The sequence below is a fragment of the Ambystoma mexicanum genome, chromosome 4p (assembly GCF_040938575.1).
Source record: "Ambystoma mexicanum isolate Mex_15411 chromosome 4p, UKY_AmexF1_1, whole genome shotgun sequence".
Classification (NCBI taxonomy): Eukaryota; Metazoa; Chordata; class Amphibia; order Caudata; family Ambystomatidae; genus Ambystoma; species Ambystoma mexicanum.
The window spans coordinates 849922949-849950250 of record NC_090927.1 but is presented as its reverse complement, the minus strand read 5'-3'; the positions used below and the strand labels follow the sequence as shown (position 1 = coordinate 849950250).

At 47.3% G+C, this 27302-nt stretch overlaps 1 protein-coding gene across 1 annotated transcript in view; it reads left to right on the top strand.

Annotated features, from left to right (window-relative positions):
* Nucleotides 1-27302, top strand: part of KLHL32 (kelch like family member 32) — a 2034348-nt gene that overhangs the window by 1294003 nt on the left and 713043 nt on the right. The window contains exon 6 of the mRNA XM_069606414.1: nt 14920-15135. Within this exon, the coding sequence (XP_069462515.1) occupies nt 14920-15135 (216 nt within the window). The remainder of the gene's footprint in view (nt 1-14919; nt 15136-27302) is intronic.

Genomic DNA, 27302 nt, shown 5'->3' with positions numbered 1-27302 from the left:
GACAGGTGCTACTCTGCCTTTCTCAGAATTGGAGCTTCAAATATGACAAACCGTCAGACATGCACACCCTGCTATCACAGGGAGCCTTGATGCAAGGGAGCAGGGTGCTGGAGGTGGCAGATATGGGGGTGCGCAGTAGAAGGCCAGTTAATCAACTTTTTTCATCAAGGAAGTATGGGAAGGGGGCACGATACTAGCTATTCATTTTTATTTGGGGGGAGGGGCTGGGTTACCAAAAGGGTGAAGGGTGAAGGGGAGATTGGCCGGACATCAGGTATGTATATTTTTTTTTTGGGGGGGTTGGGGTAGAAACAAGAGGACACATGAGGGAAGTGGGGACGGTTGTCAGAACGGCAAGTGTATTTCTTCCTCTCGGGTGTTTCGGAGGGGGGACAGAAGTACTCGAGAGAGGTGACGGTGGGGGCTGAACATCAAGTATTTTTCTCTTGTTTAGAGTGGGAACTTTTATGGTGTACAGGGTCATCTCCCATCTCCTTTCTACACCCCTGCAATGCATGTATAGGAAACCTGTGCAGATGGTTGAAAAGGGAGGTCTGGGAGGTGTACGCAAAAACACATTTAAGTTGAGTAGCTATCATCTCCAAGACATATTTCACCCTGGGGTTCGGATTGATATCAAAGGCAGCTCACGCTTCGCTCTTGTTGTCTATCAGATTTCCAGGAAATTTTAAAGTATTTACCTTCCAGAACCCCTCACTAGAGTATATCCCCATACTTGATAGCTACCTTCTATAATGCTATGTGTAACCCAGGCTGTATTGCAGTGAGTAATTCATGTAAATGAACAGATGTATTTTTCCATAATGTTACTCTTCAGACTGGACTGTAATAAAAGTAGAGATCCGTTGTGTGGAACTACTCTGCTCAAATCATTTAGCCAAACATATCCAGAGAGCTGTGTGTGTGGAAGAAGGGGGTAGGCTCCTGTGTGTCAGTCATTTTCTATATTTTATTGGTGGTATTTTCACTCTCTATTTTTCTTTGTTGGGTTTATGTGCTCGTTTTATGGAGTAAAAGTGGCTAATACGCAGCCCATCCGGGAATCTTGCTGTATGCTCTCTTGTTGGTTCACTCCTGGGTTTTAGCCCTAAACCAGTCTTGCGGTCAGTCTGTAACACCATCTTGGTGTCTGGTTTGTCTCACCCCACCTTGTGGTCTGTCCCTCATCTCGCATTGGGATCTGGATTCTTTCATGTCGCCTTGGGGTCAGTCTCTCACCCCACCTTGGGGTATGTCTCTCACCCCACCTTGGGGTTGGACTTTCACTCTACCTTGCGGTCTGCCTTTCACCCTGCCATGGGGTTGGTCCTTCACCCGGCATGGGAGATTGGCTTTCACTTGAACTTAGGGTCAGTTTTTCAACTCACACTGGGGTCTGCCTTTCAGCCAGTCTTGGGGTTCTTTTCCACCCCCACTTGGGGTCACTCTCTCACCATGCCTTGGGGTCTGTCACTCGCCCCGTCTTGGGATTGTTTTTTTACACCAACTTGAGGTTGGTCTCTCACCCCGACCTGGGGTGGTTCATTCAGCAAGCCTTGGAGACTGGCTTTCATCCCACCTTGGGGTCTGTCTCTGACCCCACCCTGGGGTCTGACTTGAATCCCACCTTGGTGTCTTCTTTCACCCCGCCCTGTCATCTGTCATTCACCCGGCCTTGGAGACTGTCTTTCACCTGACCTTGGGGTTGGTCTCTCACTCTGTGCTGGGGTCTGGCTTTCAACCTGCCTTGGGCCTTTATGCCCACCACCCATTTCCCTGGAGCAACCACGTCCCATCTGTTTCTGAGCGGTGCGCCTATGGGTGGGCATTCCCACAGTCCCAGTCGGCTTATCTTCTGTTGCTTCTTCCTCGGATTTGATTCTGAGCCTTAGCTCCCTTTCCACTGCCATTCTGCTCGTGCTTCTGTGTCTACTTCTCACCATAGCTCTTCATTCCCGCTCAGTCTCCGTCCTCCAATGGAGGGTCTGCGAGACTGGGCTTTTCCCGTCTGTCTCCCGGCAGGGCTGCCATTCATTCCTCTGGCTTGTTCGTGCTTTTGTCGGCATTCTCGGTGTGTGCTTCCGGTCCCCTGTCGCAACTCCTAGGAGGAGGTTTCCGGGCATCTGTTGCTCCGTGGAAGGCTCTCTTCTCCTCCGTCACAGCTGATGGAAGCTTTATAGTCCACACAACAAGGGGGAGTGTCTGTTGGCTGGCCTCTGTTTAAGTGTGGATGGTGTACAGGGTCAGAAACCACATCAGCCAGTCGTGTATACAGTTGCCAGTTATCACAAAGGTTAAGTCCCATATGAACAATAAAGCTTTTAGTTTCTTGGGACATGGGAGCATAACATAAATCCCTATGCTGGGATTGCCTGTCTGCTAAAGAGGGGGGGCTCACCCCCAGTGGGATGCGCTGGCCCTGTCCTATAGGCTGGGTCAAGTTTAGTGGGCTCACCTCCCTATAACAAAATCAGGTGCCTACCTCTTGGAGAGAGGAGAACAATTCCCTGGGTATGTCCCAGCTCCTTATGCAAAACATCTTCTGTGTTGGTAGTAAAGTTTGCATCTATATCACAATGCTGTTTTCTGGATTAGATGCATCAACTGCAATGGGTCAGATTGATTGATTGATTGATTGATATTTTATTTCTATCGCGCTCGTACACAAGTGTTTCAGAGCGCGACAAGGCAAGAGAGGGGAACAGGGGAGAACAAAACAGCAATCTTACTAGGCCCAGTGACATTGGGAACGCGCAAGTGCATGGGAGCGGGGGAGGGGGAAAGTGCATGGAAGGGGGGAGAGGTGGAAAGTGCGAAGCAGAGGAGAAACAGATAAATAACAATAAATAAATAATAAAGGCAACAAACAGTGGTAATGCAGCCAGCAATTTGCAAGTGCTAGGTTTAAGGCAGCAGACAGGGTAGGTCCGATAAGTGCAGGAAGAAAAAGGGGGGGCTGTATGGGTACGGAGGCAGTGCGGGAGGGTGACCGAATGAGCAGGTACCTGGGCCCAAAAGACAGAGGGTGGCCAGGCTCACGGTGCCAAGAGAGAACAGATCAGCAGGGGAGAGGGGGAGCGAAGGCAGAAGAAAAGAGGAAGGTCTTGAGGTGCTTCCGGAACCAGAGATGGTTCACCTCAAGTTTTAGAGTGGCAGGGAGGCTGTTCCAGAGGGAGGCCCCAGCCGAAGACAGAGATCTACCCCCAGCTCATTTCTTAGAAAAACAACTGACCCTGAGTGAGTTGGAGGTAGAGGAGCGAAGAGCTCGAGAGGGGAGGTATTTGCGGAGGGATAGCTGAAGGTATTTTGGACCCAGGCCCCAGAAAGCCTTGTGGACAATGCAGAGGGTTTTGAATTTAATCCTTGCATCCACTGGGAGCCAGTGAAGAGATTTCAGAGCTGGAGAGATACGATCCGAGGGCTTGAGGCCAAGGACAAGTATGGCAGTCCTGTTCAGGATTAGTTGCAGAGGGCAGAGAGTAGAGGCAGGTAGATTTAGAAAGAGGCTGTTACAATAGTCCAAGCTAGAGAGAACCAGAGCTTGAGATACCATGAGCTTCTGGGGGAAGGAGAGGAAAGGCAGAGTACCTCTGAGGAGGTGCAGTCGGAAATGTGACTTTTTAGAGACCTCAGAGATGTGGGCGGAGAAGGAAAGGGTGGAGTCAAGATGACCCCGAGGTTCTTAGCCTCGCAGGTGGGGGTAGGAGGAGGGCCAAGGGAGGCTGGCCAGAGAGTGAGGGGAAAGGATGGTGAAGGTGTGCCGATGAGGAGGATCTCCGTCTTGCTGGCATTCAGATAAAGATCATTGGCGGCACACCATTCTTGAATGGCAATCAGAGATGAGAGAGGGAGAGGAGGTGGCAGAGGGCAGCCTGAAAATGAGTTGTGTCGTCAGCGTAGCACTGGAAATTGGAGCAGAAAATGGCAATGCAGTGGGCGAGAGTTGCCAGGTATTGGTTGAAAAGCAAGGGCGAGAGGTTAGACCGCTGGGCAACACCACAGGTAGGGAGGAAGATAGATGAAAGGAAGGACCCAAGTTGGACCTGGGAGGGTCGATCTGAGAGGAAAAAGGTCAGCCAGGCCAGAGCCTGATCAGTGATACCCAGGTTTTCACGGGGACGGTTGATCAGGATGGTATGGTTGACCGTGTCGATGGCAGAAGAGAGATCGAGGAGGATGAGGACAGAGGGAATGTTGGAGTCAAGGTTGGTGAGCAGATCTTCACGGATGTTTAGGAGAGCAGTTTCCGTGCTTCTGACAGCTCTGAAGCCAGACTGGTGGTCATGGAGACAGCCAACAGAATTGGAATGAAGGTTAAGCTGAGAGATGGCCAACTTTTCCAGGAGTTTGCCAAGATAGGGAGTAATGGAAATTGGGCGATAGTTAGCTGGACAAGAAGGATCAGCTGTGGGTTTCTTGAGAAGAGGATGCCGAAAGGAGTGCTTCAGATGGGAGGGGGATAATTCAAAGCAGGGGATAATTCAAAGAGTTACAGCTGTATAATTAAGAGCCCAACAACAATGCATCAAATATAATGTTGAGCCTTAATTCATTCATCTTTTATAGCACGCTTAATACCGGAGACCAGTGTCTATGTGGGACCAGGATTTGAACCTGAGCTGCTCCGCCTTGTCTTGCTTGCAAGACAAACGCATTGCCCCTGAGCTATCCTCAGGGCCCCTCACTCTTGCATACAATGGCAACTGTATCAAGTTTTTGGATCTTTCAATATCTCTTTCTCTCCATATATACATATACATATATATATTATATATGTGTGTGTGTGTGTGTGTTTATATACTTCGCCAATGGGTCTATGATAAACCAACGTCCTACACTTCTAATTTAAATTATAAAACTGCCCATCTGCTGTTCGTATGTTTGCCCACCAGGAACATTGACTGGCCTAGAAACTAGAAGAATGAATCCAAGATACTGTGATGACTGGAAAGAGGATCATCATCATGAGAAACTGGAAGATGAAAAATGTGCCGCAAGTGCGGTAAGGGCTGACAGAGATGTCCAAACTACCCCCCTAAAAAGGCTTAGAGTGAGTAGCCAAGATAAACCAACCTGTTTTGAGCAATTTGGGGGAACTGTGTTGAGCTATATGACAATGACTATAGTTTTGAACAGAAGTATTTTTTCTATCTTTTTGCTTAATGTAATGGTGTGCAAACCTTAACGTGCACATGTTTATCCGAGTTGAAAGGTATTTAATAGATGGATGGTCTTTCTTTATGTACTCTTTGTCAAACTGCAGTGCTTTCTGAGATTGTTCCATCAGTATCTGCAAATGCACTGTAATGTAACAAAGTACTGTGGTTGGACAGCAAAAACATACCTGCAAAAGGTATTGAGGTGCATAGGTTTGACTTTATTAGTGGTTTCTTTAGGGAATGGGTTGGACAGAACACCTACAGGAACTATGAAACATCTATAAACGAAGGATATTTCTACAGTAAAACTAAAAGATCTAACCCCATTCTTACAAGTCTTTGTGCAGCCATGGGACACCGTAGTCTACACAATATATCCAATGGGATTGCCAACAAAAAATATTCCAACTTCTAATCTTGAAAAGTTCTTAGCCCCCTAGCTACACTGAGCTAAAACACAAATATTCCAAGACGTGGCCAACAAATGAGTTCACAAATCCTTGTCCCAAACGTTCCACCCTAATGTATTGTGACACAATAGAAATGCTCTCCTGGAAAAGCTGTTCCAGGGTTTGGTCGCCAGTCTGGACCCTCTTTGGTTGACCTGCTTTCACCTTGCCTCTCCAGACCTTATCCAGGCTTCTCAGTTACTTGGGTTAGACATCCATGCCACTTCTGGTTTTCTGCTTTGATAGTGGATTATTGACAGAATTACTTGTGGGATTGTTTGGTCCTCCCCAACCTCTGATTCATTGAACTCACAGATAGATTCCTTCCAGATCTTGTGCTTCCCAAACTTCACTTAAGGTCACTGCCAGACCTTGGATTTCTCAGAATTCACTTTGTCTTCCCCAGACCCTGCCTTTCTCAGCAGTCCTTTCAAGTTCTTTCCAAGACCTTGGGTTTTCTCACAATTGACTTCAGGTCTTTCCCGGTCCTGGGTGTTCATAACATACAGACTAGCTTTTCACCAGACCTTGTAATTCATAGCTTTGTCTTCAGGTCTAATGAGAATGTATCTTCCCTCCTTCAGGCTACCTTTTCGGCATACTATACTATGTCACCCTCCCACCACGGTTCTGGGTCCTTGCTTCTTTTCCTTAGGGGCATACGGCGGAGATGCTCAGGCTCTGGCGCCAATTCCCCCAAGGACATGGGAGGTACTTTTGTACCCCTCTAGCATCTTCTCCACCTTGGGCCTCGAGGTGTTAGCAGCTCACAGGCTCTCATTTCAAGTCCTCTAAACTTGTACTGGCTTCAACCAGGCAACAAGTTTATTAGCACTCCTCTGTATTGCGTTCCTGCATTCAATAGTCTTCTCCACATGCTGTCCTTCCTCTGGGCTTCTCTCTCCTACTGCACTTTCCAAGTCACTTGTTTATACTTTATGTTGGTGAGTGGTTTCTAATCTAAGTTTCTTTCTGATTTGGTTATTTACAAAGTGGTTTTGTATTCTCTTCGAGGGATTCTCAATCCCTCTCGGTATATTATTACGCAGGGTCTGATATTGGTTCATTACTTGTGGATTTCCACTATGATTAATGTGGCTTTGCAAGTTTTCAAAGGTGTACACAGTATGCGCTGCTATCTTTGTATTGCTTTCAAGCCCCAAGTTCTCTCCTGCCTGGTACCCTATGTGCTGTGTTAGGAGCGTTGGATCGTGGGATCCACAATCACTGGTACAGTATGCTTCTCCAGGTAAGGTAGCATTGACTTGGCTTTCTGCACATTCCTTGGATGCCTGTTACATTTCTGGCAATGCTCTCTGAATGTTGAATTCCTCCATTGCATTTTTATAGAGGCCTGCCTCTGGGGCTAATTTACAGCATCTCTGGGCAGACTACAAGGTTGCTGGATCCCCCCTTATCCATTCTCTGGGAGGCACATAAGGTACCAGTTGGACAAGCCCGGTACTTGGAGGTTTTCTTTCCACACATGTCAGGATGGGGAGTTCAGTCAACTCATCAAAATACACCACAGTGGTCAATGATCAATTAAATAAATGGGTAACTAACCAAAACCTGATAGCTCATTTTTAGTCAGCGTTTCGACCAAGATGTAGTACTGAGGCGGCAACACTGCAGATCCTTGATGATGTTTTTTAGAGTTCTGGATGATGTAGTCTCCTTTTGTTTAAGTTTTAATTGATCTATAAACTGCATTCGACACAATTGATCATGAGGTTCTTTTGAAGATTTTTTCACATTGAATGGGGTTCAAAGTTGTAGTTTTGGCCTGGTACCGGTCTTTTTTAAAGTCAAGAGAGCAAATGATAGGTATGTGCCAAGTCCGGTCTGAATATTTTCCAGTCCCTTTTCAGGTTATCAAGGCTCCATAGTAACGCCCATCTTTATAATATACATGGAACCATTGCCCTTCTTAATAGAGAAACACATGCGTCTGTATGCCAATGATACACAATTTTATCTCAAGGTCTCTTCCGTAGTGACTTGGGGCAGCTTCGTAATTGGCTCCTGGACATAGAAGCGTTGATGGCTTCCCATTTCCCGATGTTGAAAACGAATAAAACCAGGTTATTTTTATTTTCTTGCTCCAACTCTCCATCCTCCTTGCCTAAATTAATTTTTCAAATTGAGCCAAATCACCGGGGTTTATGTTAGACTCCAGTCTGTCTTTCTTCCGACATGCAAACATGAATGTCAAATCTGCTAACTTCCAGCTACTTGCTTTGAGAACTGTGAGACCTTTTGTGTCTCATGTGCCTTTTAGGGTACTAGTGTATTCTTTGGTCCTGTCTCGTATTGACTTTGAAAACTCTATTCTGATTGGTCTCCCTCTATCCTCCCTGGCACCATTGAGGGCTGCGTTTCATGCTGCTGCTCGACTGATCTCTGGTGCCAGGAAATTTGTTCTCATTACCCCGGTTTTAATTTTCCTTGACTGGTCACTCTCAAACACTCGGATTTTGTTTTGGTTAATTGGTATCACCCATAAAGAAGTTCATATAAATTCATATAAATTCACCCTCTTACCTGATGAATAAACTGAAGATATCCAGAGGTTTCAGAGGCCTTGCCAGACGAGATTCTGTTCATTTTCAAAGTCCCTTAATTAAGATGTGTTTCTGCAATGAAAATATCCTTTTCTGGTGCTCCTGTCGCCTGCTGAAATTATCTCCCTCGCAACATGCATAAAATCACAGATTATCTCAAATTTCGAAACTCCTTGAAAGCTATGCTGTGGAATTCTGTTTTTAAATGAATTTTTATGGATGGCCAAGATGCGGTATCTGTTATTGTTTTCAGCTTCTTGCCTCTTCTTTGTTTTTATACTTATATATGTTTTCAGGCGATGGAATTGTTCTTACGATCATTTATGTATTGTAAGGGTTCAGAAGTACGAGTCTGATGCAATGGTGGCATGGTGATTGGCAAAGACTTTTATTTAAACAAAAATAAAGAGGAAACCTAGCTTTCCCTAACTGTAAAATGGGGTTACCAGCCTCTAATAAGGAACTAAGGAGACAGTCAGAATGTCCAAGTAAATAAAGAGTGTCCACGTTGTGTCAAAATGCCCACTTCTATCCCTCAGACTTGTAACTAAAAAGAAAAGGGCTGTGGATCTTCTTGGCTCAGAAGAATGGCTCCCTTCTTCTGGACAATGAGCTGCAGTTTCAAATGTGGGGGATATTTTGCCTGTGAGAATCACTCCCTTCACCAGGTCTCGGTTCCTTTCTTAGGAAACAAAGTTCCAGTTTGTGGTTTTGTAAAAGTTCCAACTTAAACACCATCGGGTTCCTGGAGGATGTCTCCCTCCTCCAAGTATTTGGTTCTTCAAGCCCTCACAGTGCCCGGGGAATTACTTCCTTCTGAGGGCCTTCTTTTGATTAGTTTAACTATACAAAATCTTTGGTGAAGATACAAGGATTTATTTTTTATCCTCCCGAGGTCTCCTTCTTTTCCATTTCACAAGGGCTGAGCGAAATGTCTCCCTTCCTCCCAAGCCCTTCCTCTGGCTTGCTTTGCACTTTCGAAATTACCAATTTGCATGAGTTCCCAATCTTATGGGTGTGGGACGTAGACCTGTGTATTTCTCTTGACTTGGAGCGTAAGACCTGGTTCACACTGCTGCCGGGTACTGTGACTATGAAGATGGTTTGGCTTGATTTTCATAAGAGGTTGCGGGTCCCAAGCCCATGGGATTCTTCTCGCTTGGCAGTGTAGACCTGGTTCACTATCCTGCCAGGTACTGTGACTATGAAGATGGTTTGGATTGATCTTCATAAGAGGTTGTGGGTCCCAGAACCGTGGGATTCTCTCCCCTCTGTGATGCAGTTCTTGTTTGTTAGGGGTCTCAGCTCTTCCCTCAGCGTCTTCCCTTGTGCATCAGTATTGAAGTTCCAGCATCTGCCAGGGCCCTCTGGTACCCCGTCCAACAGCCCGGTAGCCCTTGTACCTTTAGAGTCTCTACTGTCTTGGCCCGGTCGGTCTCAGTGTTCTCCACCCTCTGTTTTAGGCCTCTCTAGGCTTCTTGGCTCTCCCGGCGTGCTGCGGCGTCTCCACAGCACTTGCAGATCCTCAGCATCCTCATCACTGTCTTGCAACCGCGCCGTCCTCTGGCTTGGATTGCCTGGACGTTTGCTGCTCTGCTTCACCAGGTGGTCCTTCTGCATTGGACCAGGTAAGAGCCTTTCCGCCTGCCCGGTAAGCTGTTCGGTAGCTGCTCTAGTTCTCTGCCGAGCGTTCCCCGCGCTCACGGTTCGTCCAGGGAGGGCCTCTACAACCTTTCCTGATTTCCTGCTATATTTTAACTGGGTTTTGCCCAATCAGCTTTTAAGAGCAACTAGACTGTTCATTCATGTTCTCACTAGTGCTCTCTATGCTTCCACATGACTTCCTCATCCCACTGATCTTTAGATCTTCCAGTGAGTCAGTTGGTCTCTCCTTCGTCTCAGTACTTGGGTGCTCCTCAAGGATTCCACACTCTTCCTCGTCCCAGTACTTCCTATGTTGGTGGCATGACAAAAGCATATAGGACTAGCGAAAGTATTATTGGTGAATGGGGGGTAGGAAGGAGTGTCAGGATTTGGTGGGCCATGGAGATACCATGTTCTCCCCAGGTCATCACTAATCCCATAGGGGCTTCCCTGCCCGTGAGATCCACCCGCTGAATACCACCACCAAGGGGACTATTGGGTAGTTCCCTCACCCCCCTGGCCTCATGGGAAGGGGCTCCCCCTAAGCGATAGGTGACGACATTGGGGGATTTGTCACAGTATGTTTACCTTGTCCAGCACTTAGATACACCTGTGCCTTGCTCATCCTGTGCACAAGGTTAAATAAATATTGGTTGTATATCTATTAAATACATTTGACGGCTTAAAAAGTCTGCTAGTTATGGTACTAAGACTATTATAATAAGCATAGACATAGTTAAACCAAATGTGTTCACCCCAGTGAAGGAAAGTCTATTTTCAAGGCCTGCTTAATTTAATTGTCTTTGAACATTAACTTATAAGCCCATCTTCCCCCTCCCATACCCCTCACTTATTACATCCATGTCCATGACACACAGAGGTTCCTACATCTGTCTCTCCATCTGGTACACGCCCTCTTCACAAGTAGGTTTGCTCCGCCCAATCGATTCAATGGGAGCTGGATTTACCCATTCAATCGAATAGCCGGGATGTTCTCAGCAACTGCGTGGAAAAAAAGAGTGTGATCCCCACATAAGGTCAACAGCTTTGGTGTTGGCGTCTTGCCTCAAAATGGAATGTAATTGAGTCCACGCTACATTTGGAAAGAGCCCTATTTGCTCAATACCCTGTTGCACTGCCAGAAATCAAATGGCTAAACCATTTCATTGTCTTGTGAAAATCTTTAGGTACTATGGAGTGAATGAACAACTGTTTGCTTCTTTGTGAAATACACCAGCAGCAAAACTGGTGTGAAGTACATTTGCCCACATTTTAGCACTGATACAAATGTGCAGTAATCCGGGCCTTGGACAGAGCATTCGTCCATAAAAGCTCTGCTATGGTCGCGAGATTTTGAGACTTTTAAATTCTACTGCCTGCAAAAGTTATGCGGGCAATGGAACAGGGCGAGTGTTTCCACTGCCTGCTCGAAATCCAACCTATGTATCTTGGTCTCCACTAGTAGCCCACTCTGGTCCTCCTACTCAGCATGTTGGTAATGGTGAAAACATGTAATGTTACCTCCTATTTTTAAAATACAATGTTATGATCTGGGGCCGCAATGGCTATTTATTCCACAGGGTACATAAAAATCGCTGCATTATGATTGTTATGATAGGTTATTTATTACGCGCTTAATACCCAGAGGTTTCTAAGTTATACCAAGGGAGCGAACCTGTGTTGCTCCGTGTCGTCTTGCTTCCAAGGCAAGCACGTTGCCCCTGAGCTATGCTCCTGTGCTCTTGTTTTGGATAGACCGATTTTGTGTTTATCGCAACTTTTTATTTGCAGCAGTTATTGTTGCATGTCACCCCCTCCTGGGAGCTTGGTAGCTCCCAGGATGTGTGGACTGGTCACATGGTGGTAACCATGTGACAACCCAATAAAAGAGACGAGCTGCTTCCAGCTCGTCAGTCGAACAGAGAACTGACTCTGGCGTTTTATTAAGAGCACCATGCTGGTGCCACGCTGCATGCAGCAGGCCCTATGGTGTGGCCCTGCATCAGGACGGTGCCCCTGCTGGGCAACACTGCCCCACCTGAATGTCTTGGCCGTGTGACCATGGCTATTGGAGCAACTCCGGCCTGGGTGCCCCCAGAGCCGTGGCTGCAGTGTGCTGAGTGCCCCCAGTCACTGTGTCCCGCTCCGGTGATCTGGAGCATGCAGGGTGCCCCCTGTTGAGTGTCTGCTGCGTGAACGCAGCCCAAAGGTCTATGTCGGGGGATCCGACATCTGCGGTGGCCCGCTCCGGTGATCCAGGACTGGGGCACACCATTAATCTACTATCCATTACCCCAGAGGGTAAATATTGCTCATTTCCCCCATAATATTCTTTCTATGTACCCTATGCAGTAAATGTCCCATGCATTCCCAAAACATAATTTAGATAATTTGTATTTCAAGCATGTGAAGTATTTAAAATAGCATGTTTTTTCCATTACAACCATCCTCCTAATCAGGCAGTGTGCATGTTGGCAGATGATTCTTAGCTACTAGAATTAGGTGAGACTGAACTCCTGAGATCAAATAAAAGCTATGCTGCTGTGGTGCAGGCATCATCTATCCCTCTATGCACACAAGCCCCCGTCCCAGCAGGGAGGGGGGACTCGGCTCTATTGCTCTGCTTCCCCCCCTTAGGTGTATTGGGTGAGAAGGAGCTTCTCTGTACCCATCTCTATCTGCTGCTACTGCTTTGGCCTATTCATATCCAGGTAGGGCGGAAAAGTAGCCAAGTAGCCAAAGTCCTTCCGAGGGACCTGTGGCGGAGCCAGGGGTGGGTCAGCGGGGGTGGGTACTGGCCGCCTTCCCCGGTTCCCAGCACGCCCCCCCCCCCAGCCTCCTCCTGGCACCCTATTATCCACCCCAGCACCAAAACCTGCTACGGCTACTGTGAGGGACTGCATTGTGTCAGGGATTAGCCAACTAGCAGGGGCAATTACACTCCCAATGCCCAATAGGGCTCAGCCACACCGGGAGTGCAGTGGAAAGCAGGCAGGAGAGGATCAGGAGCTCACTGAGAATTAAGCAATGGGGTCGGTGAGCCTCTAAATCAGGTAGTGCGAGGGACAGATTTACAATTAAGGATACCAGTTGTCCGTTTTTATTGGGGTTTTTGCACACACATATAGACGGAAATCACTCTGTTTCCTTTGAGTATTTATTTGTAAAAAAAATGAGGGAAAACAACTTAAATGAAGGTCTCTTGAGCTTGTCAAGCAGGCATTTGAGTCCAAAGTCTGTGGAAAGTAACAAAGCGCAGAGACCTTTTCAGTTAATTTCTTTCCATTTCGAAACCTTTAAATGGCCGCAGAGATGCTTCTCCAGTCAGCATCAAAAGTGGGGCAATTGTTTAAGGTGAACATGGTTTGTGGCTTGGTGTAAATGAACCAGCTCTGTACATTGCATTATTATTGCATTAAAGACCATTCATTTTTTAATTTGAATGCATGTGGAAAAATTCTAGTCGTGTCTTTTTTTTCTACGCAGCAAAAAAAAAAGTAATGTGTATAAATACAGCTTAAAAGAACAAAAAATAAATACGGACGGAGATGTTGAAAACCTAAATGCCATAAAACAGTGAGCCTTGTTTATAATCTAGCAGGAGTGGGCAGTTCTAGGCTGAGCATTGCTCAGGAAGGTCGGGCCCAGACTGCGCACGCGGCAGTTGGGGCAAGACTAAACTAGGAATGAAACAGTGGGTGTTTGGACCAGAATGAGAGAATTAAGAGACAGATTCGCGGGCGAACACAATTTGAAGACGCTCGACTGAATGAGGTGATTTAAAGTGAATTGCTGTTTGATGCAGGCCATGTATACGTTACAGTGCTGATGGTCAATGGAACATGAACGGGGTGTTTTTTTTTTGTAAATCAGCATAATCCCATAGCATTTCCGCAGGTGTGAGGACCTTCTGGGATAAATACCATTCAAAACCAAGCCTCGAAAACGCAGTGCAAGAGGAATCGGAGCACGAAGGCCGTTCAGCAACATGTTATGTTGACCTATACCGCGGGCACTGCTACCAGCCAGGGGCAGTCTCCCGGCGCTCTAACATGAAAGGATTGGTCAGAGAGTCAGAGAGACCAAGGTCAGAAATCGGAGGCAGGAAGAAGAATAGGGCATGGAATTGGCCATGAGGCCTATGAGGGAATAGGGCATGGGATCTAGGAGGGTTAGCAGAGCAGCAGGTGAGCAAGCAGCCCATGGAGAAAGGCTGCTTAGGTGCCACCTCCGTGCCATGTATGCAGCCTTCTGAGACTGTAGCACTTGCTGCTTGCACACACAGGCTGCTTGGCTACCCAGGATGTGGGACCACGGTGGGCACCGGCCGAGAAGGTGCCAGGCCTCTGCATGTATGCATTTGGAACCCCCATTTTACGGTGAGCCCGCTATGGCTACACTTGGATACAAATGACTGAATACTGATTGGTTAAAGGTTGTCTGGAGCTAGAGGCAGGAGGTCCGGTATGAGTTTTATGTCCTGGGAAAGTGGGATGCCAGGCCTGTGTTTTGGGTTCATGGGGCCCTCAGGATGGCAGGTGTCGGCTTTGTGTTGAGGGGGAGGCAAAATGTCAGGTATGATTTTTGTATTGTGAGAGTTTGCCTGGCAGGACGCCGGGTATGGGTTTTGTGCTGTGGGGGATGTCGCATCTGTGAGGTACAGCATATTCCAGTCCAAGATTTGCATTGCCATTCTTTAAGCAGTTCGGCTCGTGTTTGGCTCTTAAGATTTAGCCAGACCAAATGGCTCGGGCCTACCCATGGCGTTTCTGCTCCCTCCTCTCTATCTGGAGCACACGTCTTATTGCGTCATCTCACTCACTGTATACAACAAGCAGTTCAGAGAAGGGGCTGCGTTTACCCTTTCCATTCAAGTTTGACCGCTCAATTCCACGTGCTCTTGTTTTGTATAGACAGATTTTGTGTTTATCATAACTTTTTATATGCAGTGGTTATCTATTGGGATTTCGAACAAGAGAAAACAGCTCCCATCTTCTTTAATATTTAAAACAACTGCTGTTTGCAGCCGCAATAATGATGCCTTTGTTGCTGAATTCTCTACACATTTTTCTTTAACCGATTCATTTTCTTTCCATTTTGCAGGAACTCAATAGCTTTAATTATTTGGACCTGTACAAACTGGCGGACCTTTTCAACCTCACGTACTTGGAATCGGCAGTGGTGACCTTTTTGGTGAAGCACCTGTCCGAGCTGCTGAAGGGCCACCCCGAGGAGTTCCTGGTGCTCCCGTATCGCCTTCTGCGGGAGGTCCTCAAGAGCGACCAGCTGACCTCGCTTAGCGAAGAGCAGATCTGGAAGGTAAGGGCGTTGGCTATGAACGTACCCACCCACTGGTGAAGCACCAATGTGATGCGCTTACAGTGGGGTGGGTGGAATGTATTTTTAGCTAAAGGACGCCCCCTTTTGCTCCTCCACTGTTGTCACCCGAGGTAGCTTCTAGAATGCACTTAGAGTAGCGGCTGCCCTCAGCAGTGCTTCAAATGAGCCCTACGTTTGAAAGAAAGCAATTATTGTACACCTACCATGTCTTAAGTGCATCACACAAGTGGGTAACTGTCTTGCCGTTAGCCGCCATTTTGTATCGTTCTTGCTAAGCCATTTTGGGCCCTTTTTTCAACCAGAAAGCAGTACCTTAAGAAAACATAGCCTGATGCTCAACCCCTCTGAGTGCACACTTGCCCCCTCCTGCACCCCTCGCCTTATATGATATCGGTAAAAGAAGGGAGTCTGAAACCACGGTGACGTATGTAAACATATGAGACTCAAGACGGAGACGGAATCTCCCTCAGCAACTTACAAATTGTTAGTTCTGGAAGTGTGAAGTGTTATGTACGAGCTCTCAACTGACAACACACATCGTCATACAAATGCTGCTTTCACAGAGGGGTTCTGTTATCCAAAGTCTTGGTGGGGCCTCTTGTCCTCATGGGTACTGATACACATGTTGGACGGTACTACACGCAAAACTGCATTTAATTTTTTTCAATACAGAAATCAATGTGGTTCAAACAAGAGTTGGACCCTTCAAGGTGAGGCTCGCTTGTCGTGAAAGCTATGTACTATGTTAACAACGCACCAAACAATTTCCCATAATGCACCACTTGCCACATGTTAGAGTTTGGAGATGGCCCGGTGCATGCACACTGTGGTATGACCACAGTATGCAGACCTGGAAAATTCCAGAACACTCCAGGTGCGTACACATTGCCCCTCTGGCATTGAAATACGTGGCCAACCTGAACCTTTCATTAAAAAGCAGCAAAAAGGACGAACAATTTGGAGACTTAGAACAGGAAGAGTGTTCATTGGTTTGTTAAAAAGAAGAAAAGAGCATTGAACACCAAATGAGTCTGTTGACTTAAGAACTATCAACTCAAGTCAGCACAATTTGACATTTGCAATATTTCACACTGCTGTCACAGTTTCCCATAAGCTTCAATTAGCACAAATAGCTTTTTTTATGGATGTTTCCGCTATGTACACTTTATGCTTGTAAAGTTTCCAAAGCTTCAGTTAGTGCACTTTGCAATTTCATTTGCCTCACTTCATACTTAACGCACTTTACTAAATTAATTGTCGCCTTATTAATACCAGAGTTATAAAACATAGTTGGAACACGTTTCCATTTTCCAAAATACCCATCTCCCCCTCTTGGCAGAGAATGCTACTTTTAAGTCCCATGGAAGCCCTGGCGCGTATGGAGATTTCCAAGCTTCCCTAATCGAATTCCAAGAACCATTCATTATTTTATTGTGCAGTTTATTGTATGTGCCAGCCAGAGTGTCAGTTTGTGGTGCTGCGGTAGGTGGCCGGTGAGACCCTGCTTCTCTTTTTGGCCTTGTTAGATCGTGTGTGATGTCACAGTCTTCGCTGCGTTGCCGGGCCTCTGCTACATCAAGTCGATAAGCAGGGCTGGGACATAGTGGGGATGTGAGATAAACATGGGGGAATGCACAACCTCTGAGTGAGATAAACAGGGGTGGGGCATGGGGTGATGCACAACCTCTGAGTGGGATAAACAGGGGTGGGGCATGGGGGAATGCACAACCTCTGAGTGAGATAAACAGGGGTGGGGCATAGGGGTGATGCACAACCTCTGAGTGAGATAAACAGGGGTGGGACATGGGGGAATGCACAACCTCTGAGTGAGAGAAACAGGGGTGGGGCATGGGGTGATGCACAACCTCTGAGTGAGATAAACAGGGGTGGGGCATGGGGGGATGCACAACCTCTGAGTGAGATAAACAGGGGTGGGGCATGGGGTGATGCACAACCTCTGAGTGAGATAAACAGGGGTGGGGCATGGGGGTGATGCACAACCTCTGAGTGAGATAAAGAGGGGTGGGGCATGGGGGGGATGCACAACCTCTGAGTGAGATAAACAGGGGTGGGGCATGGGGGTGATGCACAACCTCTGAGTGAGATAAACAGGGGTGGGGCATGGGGGTGATGCACAACCTCTGAGTGAGAGAAACGGGTGGGGCATGGGGGTGATGCACAACCTCTGAGTGAGAGAAACAGGGGTGGGGCATGGGGGTGATGCACAACCTCTGAGTGAGAGAAACAGGGGTGGGGCATGGGGGTGATGCACAACCTCTGAGTGAGATAAACAGGGGTGGGGCATGGGGTGATGCACAACCTCTGAGTGAGATAAACAGGGGTGGGGCATGGGGGTGATGCACAACCTCTGAGTGAGATAAACAGGGGTGGGGCATGGGGGTGATGCACAACCTCTGAGTGAGATAAACAGAGGTGGGACATGTTGGTGATGTACTACCCCCGAGTGTGATAAACCAGGGTGGGCCATGGGGCTGATGCACGACCGGAGTGAGATAAACAGGGGTGGGACATGGTGGTGATGCACTACCCCTGAGTGTGATAAACAGGGTGGGGCGTGGAGGTTATGCACGACCACTGAGTGAGATGAACAGGGATGGGACATGGGGCTGATGCACAACCTCTGAGTGAGATAATCAGGGGTGGGGCATAGGGGTGATGCACAACCTCTGAGTGAGAGAAACAGGGGTGGGGGCATGGAGGTGATGCACAACCTCTGCATGAGATAAACAGGGGTGGGGCACGGGGGTGATGCACGACCCCCGAGTAAGATAAACATGGGTGGGGCATGGGGTGATGCACGACCCCCGAGTAAGATAAACAGGGGTGGGACATGGTGGTGATGCACTACCCCTGAGTGTGATAAACAGGGTGGGGCGTGGAGGTTATGCACAACCTCTGAGTGAGAGAAACAGGGGTGGGGCATGGGGGTGATGCACAACCTCTGAGTGAGAGAAACAGGGGTGGGGGCATAGGGGTGATGCACAACCTCTGAGTGAGATAAACAGGGGTGGGGCATGGGGGGGAATGCACAACCTCTGAGTGAGATAAACAGGGGTGGGGGCATAGGGGTGATGCACAACCTCTGAGTGAGAGAAACAGGGGTGGGGGCATAGGGGTGATGCACAACCTCTGAGTGAGATAAACAGGGGTGGGGCATGGGGGGGAATGCACAACCTCTGAGTGAGATAAACAGGGGTGGGGGCATAGGGGTGATGCCCAACCTCTGAGTGAGAGAAACAGGGGTGGGGGCATAGGGGTGATGCACAACCTCTGAGTGAGATAAACAGGGGTGGGGGCATGGAGGTGATGCACAACCTCTGAGTGAGATAAACAGGGGTGGGGGCATAGGGGTGATGCACAACCTCTGAGTGAGAGAAACAGGGGTGGGGGCACAGGGGTGATGCACAACCTCTGAGTTAGATAAACAGGGGTGGGGGCATGGAGGTGATGCACATCCTCTGAGTGAGATAAACGGGTGGGGGCATAGGGGTGATGCACAACCTCTGAGTGAGATAAACAGGGGTGGGGGCATAGGGGTGATGCACAACCTCTGAGTGAGATAAACAGGGGTGGGGGCATGGAGGTGATGCACAACCTCTGAGTGAGATAAACGGGTGGGGGCATAGGGGTGATGCACAACCTCTGAGTGAGATAAACAGGGGTGGGGGCATGGAGGTGATGCACAACCTCTGAGTGAGAGAAACAGGGGTGGGGCATGGGGGTGATGCACAACCTCTGAGTGAGATAAACAGGGGTGGGGCATGGGGATGATGCACAACCTCTGAGTGAGATAAACAGGGGTGGGGCATGGGGGAATGCACAACCTCTGAGTGAGATAAACAGGGGTGGGGGCATAGGGGTGATGCACAACCTCTGAGTGAGAGAAACAGGGGTGGGGGCATAGGGGAGATGCACAACCTCTGAGTGAGATAAACAGGGGTGGGGGCATGGAGGTGATGCACAACCTCTGAGTGAGATAAACAGGGGTGGGGGCATAGGGGTGATGCACAACCTCTGAGTGAGATAAACAGGGGTGGGGGCATGGAAGTGATGCACAACCTCTGAGTGAGATAAACAGGGGTGGGGGCATAGGGGTGATGCACAACCTCTGAGTGAGATAAACAGGGGTGGGGGCATGGAGGTGATGCACAACCTCTGAGTGAGAGAAACAGGGGTGGGGCATGGGGGTGATGCACAACCTCTGAGTGAGATAAACAGGGGTGGGGCATGGGGGTGATGCACAACCTCTGAGTGAGATAAACAGGGGTGGGGCACGGGGGTGATGCACAACCTCTGAGTGAGATAAACAGGGGTGGGGCATGGGGGTGATGCACAACCTCTGAGTGAGAGAAACAGGGGTGGGGCATGGAGGTGATGCACAACCTCTGAGTGAGATAAACAGGGGTGGGGCATGGGGTGATGCACAACCTCTGAGTGAGATAAACAGGGGTGGGGCATGGGGGTGATGCACAACCTCTGAGTGAGATAAACAGGGGTGGGGCATGGGGTGATGCACGACCCCCGAGTAAGATAAACAGGGGTGGGGCATGGGGTGATGCATGACCCCCGAGTGAGATAAACAGGGGTGGGGCATGGGGTGATGCACGACCCCCGAGTGAGATAAACAGGGGTGGGCATGGGGGTGATGCACGACTTCTCCGTGAGAAAAACAGTGGTGGGACATGGGTGGGGGGTGCACGACCCCCGAGCGATTTGTCATTGCCAGTTGTTAACTGTACTCTCAGGATTTGTAGGGTACAGATGTCCAGAGAATTTTTTAAACTATAGCTTACGGATATACAACATGACAAAAAAGCAGCAACATATAGTCAGGGTTTCCTGGAAAGTATGATTTATTTTTCCAAATTTAGTAGCTAAAACAGCAGCACAAAGCACAGCATGTGACAATAAATATCTTGTCTCTCAACTGGATTATTAAGCCACTACAACAAAATAACAACAAATGCATACACATAACCCATAGATGAAGTCACCTCTACAGAATGGGAGGCAAAGCAACTCTTCTGGATGCATGCCTCGCTGATAGGCCGAGTAGCGCAGCAAAGCAGTGGAATGCTGACACCCGCTTCTCCAGAGGAACCCAATGCAAGAAGAGTGAGGCATTTGCCTCAGCAGTGGTGGGTACACCCTAGATCATCCCACCACCCCACCTCCACGGCATCAATTCTAGAGAAGTAACATGAAATACAATGCCAAGTGGTCCAAAGGGGCGAGCGGCCAGTCACCTCCTATGTGCCAGGCTTACCTGACAGGACTGGCCACAAAGGAGGGCTTAAGTGCAAGTTGTCTCCGAGAGGTCAACCTGAACAGGAAACAAATGATCCAGACTGTCCGGGCCACGCGTGCATTTTGTGTGACACACCTCATGGGGAGTCCCTCCCCCCACCCCAATATTGCGGGCTGACATAACAGACAGACTGTCATAGGACAGAAAGATATTGGAACAGCAAATACCTCTTACAGAGCGCCACATCTCCAGGGAGGACTTTGGAATAGTGCAGGCTCCGCGTGAACTTCCATATCAGCGCCCTGATGGAGGGAACACTTTGAATACAGGGACAGCAACTCACGATGCCTAAGAAACATTACGATTCTGATACATGTGTAGTAGTTTCCCGGGCAGATGTCAACGTTGTCAGGGTCAGGGCGCATGTCATTTTAGGAGAGGTGACCAATGAACTTTAACCTTGGTTGATTCACATTGCATTTTTCATGATTCAAAGTGAGTTGGGCTACGGGCCATGCATACTCATTGCAGAGTGCTATTGTGAGCGTCTTGAGCTGTGCCAAATACGAGAACGTCATCACTGTAATTGATACAGTTGGGAATATGACAAATCACTTTGAAAGATGTCTGTCACTGTGGAGCCTCCAATGCGGAGGTCTTTGTGTCCATATAAACCAAGGTGTGTGCCAAGCACCGTAATGCATCTTGAATCAGGGTGTAGCTCCAATTAGTGATACTCTTTTTTTAGATCATAGTTCCATAGATCCATCTTAAAGGTGTATCATGTCACTTATTCTCAGCGACAGGTGCAGTTTCCTTTGTATGGCTTAGTTAGGTCGGCTCATGTCTACACATAAGCGAATGGCTTGTGCATCAACCTTTTTGGTATTAGCACTATGGGGGAAACCTGTTGGCATAGGTCCAGATACTGGTTCTATGGTGTCTTATGGTAACAGTGTTGGTATTTCGTGGTTTGTTTTTGTACACTGAATGGTATGCTTCTGTAGTATTGTGCAGCAGGTTTGATGGCATGAACTGTGTGACATTTTATTTGACGTCCTCTTAGTTTACAGCTGCACTTGAATAATTAAGGGATAATACAAGATTGTCACCTTCAGCCTCCACACATTATTCCCTAGAGAATGTTTGAGACAAGTGCATTGTCAGATTTGAAGTTTAGGATGCATCCACTCTTTACTTAAGTGTTATATCTACTGTTCTTTGTTTCATGGGTTTTTCTGAAACACCCTTTTGCTTGGCAAGGCTTTATCTGGACCACAAGGCTAGATGTGGGTAATGGTTGGAGACCGTGGGGGACAGTTCACACGTTGCAGATATCCTTCTTCACCCATAATACGGATGGTTGCCCACTGGCCCCTGTGTCTGCTAGGAATTCCACTGCATCTGAAGGAGTAGAGTGGAGGTGTGTCACTGGCAGTGCCATTCCCATGTGCAAACATGTAGATCTGTTGGGTATGGATTGTGTAGCAGTTGTCGTGAGATTCTTCTCCAAGGCAATGCATTCTTTGTGCAGTCTTGCCATCATTGTTGAGCGGAAGTGCACTGCCCTGAAATCTTCTTTGTGCGCTGGTGTTTCTTGGAGTGGTCAAGCATCTAGGCATCGAAGCTTGGCAGCCTGATTGAAATTGGTAATTGTTTTTTCACGCTTATTTGACTATAAGCGAAGGTCACAGTGTTTGATTTTGGTTCTCGGGTGCATCACTAAACTCGCCATCATTTCACCAATTGCTTATGTAGTTGAATGGAACTTGTGATGCTCATGGTCAACTTTTATCTTGGGCGTAAATTAAGTTGCCATTTGGCCCTTGAGACCCGAATATTTCTCATTGTAAATGTCCTGGAATGCCATTATAATGTCGCACACTTCTGGACCTACGCAGTGCATCTGCGTTAACTAACTGCTCGCACCTTCGTTAGACGAACTTTGACTCAACAGCCCCACACTGAAACTCATTCTACTTCATCAACTGTGTGTAACAGCGCCTACATTCCCACAGGCTTTGCGGCTACTACAAATGCAAACTAAAAAAATAAGCAGATAAACCTTACGGTGTACAAATGCCACACTTTGACAGGAGAAAACCTGTCCGGACTCAGACACCTCGTTACTACATATACCATTGAACATGGAAGTCTACCACGTCTGCTTCATTGTTAAACAAAAAAACCGAAACATTTCAGTTTGATCTGTATTTGTCCTGTTGCAAATCGTTCTTGTCGTGTCTCAAATTGAACTAAGAAAAGTGGTGAAGGAACTTACCTTGCACTCAATATTTTTGGGTAAAAATCCCGATACTGTGTATCGTGGCAACATCTTCCCGCTCCCGTCCTACTTCAGTGATCCAGTGCATAGGGAAAGGTGCATTTACATCATGTCTGCCCACAGCGAACATGCACATGTCCCCCCCATACCTTTACATGGTAGATGGATGGCCCAGCCCCTGTGCGAGTAGCCACAATGCGCCTCATGCGGAGTGCCCGGGCGTGCTGCACTGTCCACTTAAGAGATCTCGTAATTGCCTCTCTAAAGGTTAGTAATTCTCTTATGTAAAAATGTTAATAGCATTATCCTGCCGCGGGCTATCCTTGTTTATTCCTGGACCTTGAGAATGAATTAAGAGTGCGCATACATATCTATTGAGTCAAGAATTCAGCAAGCAATAAGACGCTGCTTTTCTTTATCTTAGTAAATACATAATTCCCTGGTAGTCAGCCCAATAGAGGGAAATCGAATCAGACCGGCTATATTGCCTGAAGTGTAGTTAAGTTCATCATTTTGCCAAGGTTGTAGTGGTAATGCAATATAGGGCGGAAGAATCTAATGCTGAGCCCTGGGGGAAGATTGGGTAGGCCAGAGGATTAGTGGCAGGGCTCTTTATAGAAGTGAAACTTGACGGACAGGCTGGAGCCGGAGCCACAGAATCTCATTAAGTTGCTGGATTGTTCATTACGGAGCGCTCTCCCTCTAATAAAGTGCTCATTGACTTTGACAAAGCCGCGCGCTGCGCGATGCTCACTCCAAGAAGAGCAGCGGAACGAGTGCTGTTGGGAAAGAAAGCACTATTGGCCCAAAGAAGGCAGCATGATAGAAAAAAGATGAAGGAGGCTACAGTTTGATTGTTCTATTATACAGAGTGTGGGGCGGGGCAACCTTGGTAGCGCACTGGTGAAAATGCTTTAATGCAGCCCCACCCTGACTCGAAGAATATATTTAATGATGTAAGTCAATGTGTTGCCCTGTATTCCTTCTGGCCTTCCAATTGCAAGCCTTGGCGCGGAAGAGAACAGGAAACCACCAGGTGTTTATGCAAATAAAGACAATACATTAATACAGGCGGGAGAATGTCTGCTCGTCTTCATTTTTTAATCATAAATACAATAAAAAAATATGATGCAGGCTACAACTGCAGCTGTAGACTCACCTGCTTCAGCTCTTGCCAGTTATCATGACAGCGGTCCATTGCCAAAAATGCACAGGGATATGGGGGTGCCACGCATGCAGGTTTTGTTGCTTGACTCTTGGGCTATGCCTGGGACACCCCATCAAATGGTCAACCCTCCCACATACTCCAAAATGACCTCTAAGCCCACTGTCTGACATTTCCCTGGAAAAAGCAACAGCTGAGAGAATGCAAATGGGAGGAACATCCTCCTGCAATGACGTCACACCTGAAGGACAGGAGTCGGGGGGCGAGGGAGACAGATGAGAGGGGACTTGTGTGTCGAGGACAGGCACCCGTTAATACAGTGGTCTGCAACCTTTGGCTTTCCAAATCGGTTGGATTAAAACTTCTTGGAAGTTGTAGTCGAAAACATCTGGAGATCCCTGAGCTACCAGATGCTGCTTGCAGAGGCAGTAAATATAAGCACCGCAGGGAGCTTTTAGGTGCCCTGCCCTATTCCCTCCAGAACTGAAAACCACCCCTAGCTGGACCCCTCAACTTCGTTTCGCCCACATTAGTGCTGCAGGTGTTACTGCAAATGCGCTCACCTGTGACCAGTGATCCATAATCAGGGGATTTTGCGAATGTCCACAGAGGAGAGGGACTGTGAGACAGAGAGAATGAACAGTGCATATACTGGCACGGGGGAACTGTGGCAGAACTAGGCAGCCACCATGATAGGCTCCACTTATTTCAAGATGGAGGATCCCCTTTATAAAGACTGGGCCAGTGGGCTAACACTGATCCATGCACCCAACAAGCAAATACACCGGGGAGATACAAGGTTTCGCCGGCAATCAGCCGTTCAAATAAGAACAAGCATGAAGGACGTGCAGAACGTGACCTAGCAATGAGAAGCAATGAGAAGCAAAGACTGATGAACAGGAAACTCAGGTGGTGGCGAAGGGCAAGATCAGAGAGAGAGAAGGTGAAGACCCCAGGGAGAGAATGGATTCGGAGGATGGACAGAGGAGGAAGGAAGAGAACATTCATAAGAGGAGGAGGTGGAAAGAGAAACAAAGAGAGATGAAGGAGGAGGTAATTGATGGAAGGCAGTGGTTCGAGGAGGAGGATCGACAAAGTAGTGGGGATGGACTAACAGGTCCAGGAGGAAAGACTAGCTTTTGCCAAATAAGAGGGCCCGTGGCTGGCAGGCAGGAGCCATAGCCTCTATTGTGGTGGATCAAATAAACCCATCAAGGAATTGTAGGGTGCGGAAACTGATCCATGGGAAGCTCAGTGTGATCTAACGCCAGGAAGAAGCACTGACATCCTGGAAACTGACAACCCTTGGTTGTGGAGTCTGAAACTGCAGTCTGAAAATCCACTTTAGATAGCTGCGGAAGTAATCAACTGTCACATGGCGGCTATGTGGTCAAACCCTAGGAGAGCCAACTTTGGACAGTGACCTTTATAGATGGGTTCCAGGACCATGTCGCCCTTAAAGGAAGTTTGAGTGACTTGGTGCAATTTATTCGGTGCAAATCACCCCATAACATTTATTGGTATAGAATAGGGCTTTTGAACTGAAGACCACATTCCTACCTAGACTAAGGCTGGAACAAACCTCAATGTACTTGTGTTTCCTTTGGACAGTCTGCACTGTTTTACAATTTCATCCTGGGTTTTAGGCCTTACTCCCACCTCAGTGTTTTGTATAATGAACCCAATTTTGTGGAGTCTTCTGTTTTCACTGCTCATATTCCTATATTAGGCTTCCATTTCACAAGGCTTTATACCCAAAACCTGTTGTAACTAAATGCACAAAACAGCGGAGAAGAGCTTGGCTCCTCTGCCCCTCGATTCCTCAGTTGGTCTTAATGGACAATTAGTGATGATGGACAGCAGCCAACCATCTTGCCAAGCTGAGCCTTATGGCTGTGTGGCATACTCCAGACTTAGCTATGCAGACGCCATTGGCTTTGGTTACAAGCAGGGCAGTGGAAAATAAAAATAAAAACCCTGTCCGAGTTACATGTATCGTAACGACTTAGAACTCATCTAACCAATAAAGAGAATGTTATTCCTCTCAGGGAGGACATGGAAAACGGCAGGCAATATTCAAACGGAAGGCTGAAGAGACCTTTGGCTACAAGCAATTGTTGCAGTGTTTCAAACAATGCTGTGTCTGGGATAGGCCTGTCAAGTTATCTGCTGGAGGTAACTGCTTCTCATCCAAACTCAGAATTTGGCAGTGCAGTAAAGTATGAGGCATTTCTCTTACAATCAAAAAAGTGGACGCCACAAAAACTACATGCAAGAGGTTTAGTGGATTCAGATGCCTGTTGGAGGTGTAAGCATGCTAGTGGAACTTTTGAACATATGATTTGGGACTGCTATGAGTTAATATCTTTCTGGAGAGGGGTCACTAAGAAGATGAATGAGATTTTGATGTTCCACGAAGATTATGATTATACGATTGTTATTCTGGGAGAAGATGTCATGGTGGAAGATCTCTCTTTCCCGCAGAGGAGCTGGTTTTTCAGGACCGCAAATTCCACCAAAAAAATCATCTTGAGGAAGTGGAAACGTGAGGAAAGGCCAACGATTTCAGAATGGATGGATGATCTAAAACAAGTGTCAAGATTTGAAAAGATAATCCTTTACATAGACAAGAAAATTAATTTATTTGTTCAAATCTGGAGCAGATATTTAGATTTGTGATATTGACTGATTCTGTAATATTTTCTTTTTTAGGGTTTTGAGTAACCTGTTTGAGATGAACCGAGTTGTAAATTTCAGTTTTTGTGATGTTTATGGATTTATGTTGTATTGTTTATAAAAATTAATAAACATGTAAATAAAAATAAATGTAAAAAAGTGGCGGTAGCGGAATTACTGTAAAAAATGTACAACACCACCAAAACCATACTAAGCACGCACTCCAGCAAGTGAGAAGACGATTCCAAGAGGAGTGGGGACAGAAGAGGATGATAGTGAGGAGGAGGTTTAGGAAGAGGGGATATATGACATAGATGAGTGCACACCCTCCTGGCATGAGCAAGCTCTTGCAGAAACCTTGGCCAACTTAAACCTCCTAAGAAAGAAAGAGAAGAGAGGAAGAGAAGAAAAAAGGATGGATCCTATTTAAGACCGCTGCTTCAACTTCTGAAGTTAGGAAAGTACAACACTGTATTTTTAAGAGAGGTAGAGGGACTTCCCTCAGAAACGTACAATTCTTTGGAGGAGCTCACACCCTATGACGAAGGACCACTGAAATACCCAGCGGAGTGTCCAGAGGACATGGAGCCTCCAGCGTCAGATTCCCCAATGAACGAAGGATCAAATAACCTATGGGGAATCACTCAAGCTTGCAGCTGCACCCTTTAAATTATATGTGCAGCAATGAATCAAAGATACCTTATTGAAGACATACTTGAGTAACTAAGCCAATTGGGCTATGTAGCTCTCTA